The 7,030-nt window shown below is 41.1% G+C and overlaps 1 protein-coding gene across 1 annotated transcript; it reads left to right on the forward strand.

Moving 5' to 3' along the window:
• Positions 1-433: 433 nt before the first annotated feature.
• LOC134601513 (RING finger protein 227-like) lies at positions 434-2,564 on the forward strand. The gene is made up of 2 exons (XM_063446020.1): positions 434-820; positions 1,834-2,564. The coding sequence occupies exons 1-2, from the start codon at positions 502-504 to the stop codon at positions 1,890-1,892; spliced, it is 378 nt and encodes a 125-aa protein (XP_063302090.1). The 5' UTR covers positions 434-501; the 3' UTR covers positions 1,893-2,564.
• The last annotated feature ends 4,466 nt before the right edge of the window (positions 2,565-7,030 follow it).

A 7,030-nucleotide genomic window follows, 5' to 3' on the forward strand; every position in this document is an offset into this window, starting at 1 on the left:
TACTATTCACCATTATTAGTTAATCATTTATTGATTTTAGAAATCCCCCCCATTGAACAGCTCTCTGGCATATGTTGGTGCTATAGAAACATTAATGATGTAATAACATGGGGTAAAATCAGTGAGAGGGCTTGTGGATGGCTTTTAGAATTAAAGTGAAGTTCACAGACATTTCTAACATAGATAAACTGTACAGGAAATGGTATTAACCCTTCCCCTGCCACTAGCTGGAAGAGTGACGTCATGGACTAAGGGGACCATGTCACGTGTTATTCATGGAGCCCAGCCATTGGTTTCAGTAAATCATTAAACTAGTCTGTCCAGGAACAGTAATGTTGGTTTTGCCAGACACGCCCCCTCGCTCTTCTGATTGGTTCTCACGGCGACCCAACGTCACTGACATCCGGCAGTGGGCGAGCTCCTCCGACTATATAAAGTTACGCACGCCGCACACGCTGCATTTCCACTCAAGAGCAACGAATCGACAAGGGAGCGCGAGCCATGCCGCAGAGCGCCGTGACGTCACCACTGCCCGCAACCAACATGGAGGAGGAGGAATGCGGCGTCTGTTACCAAGGCTACGGCGCGGACAGGAAAGCCTGCCCCCTTACCGCGTGCCGGCACGTGGTGTGCGACGGCTGCCTGAAACGCCTGGCAACCGAGGGCGCCGTCAAGTGCCCCTTCTGCCGCGCTCACTCGCCGTTGCCGAGCGACGAGGAGGAGGTGGAGGATGCCGAGGGCGTCGCGAGGAAGAGCACGGGCCCCCGCAGTTGGCTGAAGAGGCTGTGCAGGAAGGCGCGAGCTGGCTCTCGTCGTCAAGGTAACGAAACGCTCTGGGCAGATGCTGAGGGGCGTGGCCATAGATGTTGAGTGACACCTAGTCTGTCGCTGTAACTAGAGCCGTAAAGTGCGACTCTTTCATGTGTTTTTTTTTTTTTTTATAGAATGGGCATTTTACCATGTTTGTGGTGGGATTCACTAGACAAGTTAAAGGGACACTCCAGTCACCAGACCTAAGCAGCTTGCTGTAGTTATGGTGTCTGTAGCCTTGGCTCTGTAACACTGTGTCTGTCTCAGAGAACATGTGTGGTTTACATTGCCTTCATAGGGACACCTTGTGGCAGTCACTCAGGTGGCCACTAGAACAGCTTCCTGGGTCAGTGCTGGCGTTCAGCATCTCCACGCTCTGCATTGAATCCAAGTATCGCTTTAAGGAGACTCGTTCTGCTGCGCATGCGCAATAGCCACCCCGAGATTGACGAGGTGCGCACCCTGCGAGAAGGGCACAGCGTGGGAATAGGGGAGTAAAATTAGGGCTGCCCACCTAAACAGTCACACCAGCACTATAGTATCCCGAATATTTGCTTGTATTCCTGACACTGTAGTGTTGCTTTTAGATCACCTTTTGGCAGGCCTGAGGCACTGCAGTGTGAAATCCGTTTAAATTAGGAAGTGGTTCCAATGGTAATCTTGCATCAATTCAAATATTTTAATTTCATAAGGTGGCTAACGCACCTGGAATCATTACTTCCTGGCAGCACTGTCAAATTCAGGCAGATGACTCCTAAGAGTCCTAAAAGTAGTATAGGGAGTCACTTTCAAGGTTGGTGGTATGTTTATATACTGGTTGTGTAACTTTCCTAATTAAAACATGCAATAGAGATGGATATTTCAACTCTAAATGGTGCTTACAAATGCTATTCGGTGGCTTCTGAATTCATGTTTTAGGTCATTTCATTTAGATGTGTATTGCAATAAAAATAAATGTATTACTGGGTTTGTAATGCTGTGTAAGTTTGTTTATCTGATCAAAGTTCTTTCTACCTTTCACAGATTCCCTCGGAAAAGATGACATAAGAGACTTGGCATTGATGAGCTCATACTTCTTTTGATCCTGTCGGCGAAAATCATCCGTTTATATCCTCTGGTTGACCTGTCAAACTTGAGTATGTTTGAATCGCCAACTTCAACCTTAAGAACTGCTTCCTGAATTACTGGAATCAGTCTGCAACCGTGACTTTTGGCTCATGTAGACTCACTGGCTATGGATATGACACCGTATTAGGTGGCTTTTAAGAAACAAGACCAGATGGCTGAATGATGTGTAATTAAAACACTACTTCAGGAAATCCTGCACTTGTAACTAAACCAAGTACTTGTGGTTCTGCAGAACATGTTACACACGGAGAGAGGGATCCCCCCCACTACACATTAAACATTTTACACAAATATTGCTGAACTTTTTTTAAAAGATCTCAAAGACTTCCTCTTCTAACTCATGGGGGATCAAGTCAAATCTTGATTTTTGGGGAATGTCACAAGGATGGAATGTTACAAACTCCTAATGTTAGAAGGAAACATTTTGTATTTATCATTTCTATGTTCTTGGTAATGTTTGTTAACTGGAAATTCCCTGCTACTTTGTCTCATAGTGGAATTGTGAAATTACATCAGATTTATTGGCAGTTTGATCACAAACTTGTTACATCAAATAGGAATTTCCCATTTTAAGGGAAGATCTTGATTACATGACTGATGCACTTTATTTATATACTTTGTTTCTAAGAGGTTAATTATTTTAATTAAATATATATATTAAGTAAAGATTTTTTTTATTAAAGAATCTGTCCTTGTCATTATTTGCATGAATTCCATAAATGCACCTGAACAGTATTTTGTATCTGGATTATGGGTTCTCCCTGTATGTGTGAGTACTGGAACGCTTGCCATGCATGTCACTTGTTTCCCTCTATGTTGGCATTGTCATTTTAATGTTCTCTCGTGTGTGGTGGCTTTTTTTTTTTTTCTGCCCATTTTTCAGTTTGTTAAACTCCTATTAGCACGTCTGACACCGGGTAATGTGATGAGACTCTGAGATGTAGTGTCAGACTTGCTTCCTGCTCACTTACCTGAGTTTGCCTTTACAGTAGCCCTGGATCCATAATGGACTGTATGTTTTCCATTGAGTAACAGGACTTTGCAATGCACTTGTCTGGCCAAGGATAACAAGACCTAAAGCTCAAGTGCCACTCCAACACTCATTCCATAAGAATAAATATTAAAATCGCTTCATGCTCTAGCTAATCCTCTACATACGTAAAATGTGAAGTCTTGCAGAGATTGTTGCATATGTAGAGATCAATGTTCTAGAATTATTAAAGGGAAACTCCAGTGCCAGGAAAACGATCCGTTTTCCTGGCACTGGAGGGTCCCTCTCCCTCCCAATCCCCAGTTGCTGAAGGGGTGAAAACCCCTTCAGTGACTTACCAGGGGCAGCGACAGGTCCCACGTTGCTGCTTCCTCCTCCCCCGCCGCTCCTCCTTCTGCATACGTCGGCCGGTGGGCGAGACTGATCTCGCCCGCCGGCCGAGGAGACCTAATGCGCGGCAATGCTGCGCATGCGCATTAGCGCACCCCATAGGAAAGCATTGAAAATGAATTTCAATGCTTCCCTATGTGGAATAGAGCGACGCTGGAGGTCCTCACACAGCGTGAGGACGTCCAGCGACGCTCTAGCACAGAAAACCTGTGCTATGAAGCAGGAAGTGTCCTCTAGTGGCTGTCTAATAGGCAGCCACTAGGAGAGGACTTAACCCTGCAAGGTAATTATTGCAGTTTAAAAAAAACTGCAATAATTACACTTGCAGGGTTAAGGGTAGTGGGAGTTGGCACCCAGACCACTCCAATGAGCCGAAGTGGTCTAGGTGCCTGGAGTGTCCCTTTAAGACAAACTATGTAAGCCAGACGTTAACCTTTTGTGGCTGAGCCTCTGATGCACCTGGTTCAAGGAAGCTGGAACAATTCCAACTTTCAGGTTTTTTTTTTTTTGATCTTTTGTATAAAGATTTCAAATTGCTATAAAAAAAAAAACACTTTGTGGTTCTATGAGGGCCAGCAGACTATTGGAATCAACCGTTAAAACCTCTTAATCTTAAATATTACAGATGCTTTCACAAAGTAGTTTAAGGTAAAAATAAAAGTGACTGACTGCATAAAATTAGAATAACACTGAGACAAAATAGTGTGAGGTCCCTCAGTAAAGGTGTGGAACAATTCATAAAGCAAGAGTAGGATTATGTTGACGTGAATTTTAAAAGGGTGTACTTCAAAGAAGATTGCTAGACTAGTGCATGAACAAATATGGATACATTTTAGAGCAAGGCTCTCAAATTAAAATACTTGTTGGCTGCTACCCCAGATCTTCCATCTGATATACTGACAGATACAAAAAGTCAGATCAATACACACAGGCACTCCCTGAAAATCGTGATTTTCAACAGTTCTGACTTACATTATATTTTTCCTCCTCTTCCCTCCTCCAACTCCCCCCCCATGCTAATCCGCTGTACTGATTTAGTTTGATTGTGTCCCACACCTGAAACCAGGGAACTGTCCTCAAGCAGCACAGAGTGAGTGCATCATTAAGTGCGTTAATCCTGTACAGAACACTCTGACCTTGTAGAGTGCTTCGACAGCTGGCCAGACAGTCCTATTTCTTGACATGGCCACATGGCTATTATGGGTGTATCCAGTGATACAAGTCCCTTCTATGACACATGCTCCCCTATTCCAATCTTCTATCTCCCGATATTAGGAGATGTAGAAAATACCCCTAAAGTAGAATGGCTGAGGGTTCTGGGGCACAGTGTGGTGAAAGGTAATGATGATATAAATCCCTAAGGTTTCTACTCATCCATGATACATTAGTGGGAAATTACCTGGTACAGTTCTTATATAGTAAACACATGTGCATAAATCCATGCGAGCAATGGAACTCGATATGCTCTAGTGAGCATGTATGTGTGATATACCTCACCAACATGTTCTATCTAGAGTGTTGTTCAAAGGTGTAGATAAGAAAAGGTAATTACAGCTAGACTAGTTTCTGTTGAAGGAGGAAACAGGGTAGAAACACACAATGTAATGGCAAAGTAGATTCAAATCAGGATTGATATCTAACAGGGTTATTCACTAAGGTGAAAATTGTTTGGAATTTAACCCCTTAAGGACCAAACTTCTGGAATAAAAGGGAATCATGACATGTCATGTGTCCTTAAGGGGTTAAGGGGACATAATAGTCCCTAGAACAACTACAAGTAATTGTAGTTGTTCTTGGTCTATAGCAGTGGTAGTCAACCTTTTTCTACCTACCGCCCACTAATGCATCTTTCTTGATGGAAACATTTCCTTACCGCCCACCAGTTTTTGCGCAAGTGCGGAATATTGGTTAAGAAAGGAGGGTGTTTAACCCCTTAAGGACCAAACTTCTGGAATAAAAGGGAATCATGACATGTCACACATGTCATGTGTCCTTAAGGGGTTAAAAAAAAAAGGAAATGTACGTACATTTATCTTTTTTATTTCTACTTTATGCATGTTTATAATGTTTTTTAACTTTATAAAGTTTAATTAGAAAACAATAAAGTAAATTGAAATTAGCTTTACTAGTGAGATCCTTGAGGCTGATGCTGCGAGACTAAATATTTGATATCTGGTTCGATTTTCGTAAGGAACAAACGAAGGTCTCCTCTTTCAGTGATATTCAAACGGTTTCTCTGCTCGCTCATAATATGAGTAACAACACTAAAGCCTGATTCTACAAGATATGTGGTAGGGAAAGGAATCAATAAATTGAACATCATTTTCCACATATTTGGATATAACGCAGGCATTTTAGTTTTTGGTATCCACCACTGCCAAAATTACATTTACTCTCTTCGTCATATTTAAGTTCTAATAATTCTTCTTGGCAAGTTATATCAACCTCAGCAACATTTGCTGTAAAAGGATTTATCATCCAGTCATACACCTTTAAGTTCAAAATATCTTGAAATCGTGTTTCCATATCCAGTTTGAGTTCCTTGAGGTGGCTACTGAACCTTTCAATATCCCCCGGAGTTACATCATTGTTTATAGAGGACAATTCAGGAAACTGATGAAATTCTCTCTTGAAAATATTATGACGGAGAAGATCAAGCTTTTCGATAAATGATGACACAATATTTTTGCAACTTATAAGAGTTATATTGGCTCCTTGAAGCTGCAAATTAATTTCATTAAATCTCTTGAAAATGTCTGCCAAATAAAAGGCATCGTTCTTTACGTTTTTTAACTGTTCACAGAGACCAGCCTCATTATCACTTTCAAAAAACTGTACGACACTATCAAATAATGCAACAAAACGAGACAAGCATGTACCCTTTGAGAGCCATCGAACTTCTGTGTGTAAAAGTCACCTAATAAACTGCTCGTTATTGTCCTGGCACAGCTGTCGAAACATTCTATCACACTTGGCATTAGATTTTATCTTATTTACAGCTTTAATTATTATACTTAATGATGAATGGAGACTTGTACTTAAATGTTTTCCTACAATATGTTGTCTGTGCACAACACAATGAATACACAAAACGTTTGGCACTTCTTCCTTCAAGTAAGCAACAAACCCACGATAGCGGCCTACCATTGATGGTGCTCCATCAGTAGCATCATCGTTTATAGAGGACAATTCAGGAAACTGATGAAATTCTCTCTTGAAAATATTATGACGGAGAAGATCAAGCTTTTCGATAAATGATGACACAATAGTTTTGCAACTTATAAGAGTTATATTGGCTCCTTGAAGCTGCAAATTAATTTCATTAAATCTCTTGAAAATGTCTGCCAAATAAAAGGCATCGTTCTTTACGTTTTTTAACTGTTCATAGAGATCAGCCTCATTATCACTTTCAAAAAACTGTACGACACTATCAAATAATGCAACAAAACGAGACAAGCATGTACCCTTTGAGAGCCATCGAACTTCTGTGTGTAAAAGTAAGCTAATAAACTGCTCATTATTGTCCTGGCACAGCTGTCAAAACATTCTATCACACTTGGCATTAGATTTTATCTTATTTACAGCTTTAATTATTATACTTAATGATGAATGGAGACTTGTACTTAAATTTTTTCCTACAATATGTTGTCTGTGCACAACACAATGAATACACAAAACGTTTGGTACTTCTTCCTTCAAGTAAGCAACAAA

The sequence above is a fragment of the Pelobates fuscus genome, chromosome 3 (genome assembly GCF_036172605.1).
Source record: "Pelobates fuscus isolate aPelFus1 chromosome 3, aPelFus1.pri, whole genome shotgun sequence".
NCBI lineage: Eukaryota > Metazoa > Chordata > Amphibia > Anura > Pelobatidae > Pelobates > Pelobates fuscus.

What these genes read in the sequence shown, in the direction of transcription:
- LOC134601513 (XM_063446020.1), top strand. Translation starts at nt 502, where the DNA reads ATGCCGCAGAGCGCCGTGACGTCACCACTGCCCGCAACCAACATGGAG. An exon ending in AGCTGGCTCTCGTCGTCAAG is followed by an intron (nt 821 to 1,833) that starts GTAACGAAACGC and finishes TACCTTTCACAG; the next exon opens with ATTCCCTCGGAAAAGATGAC.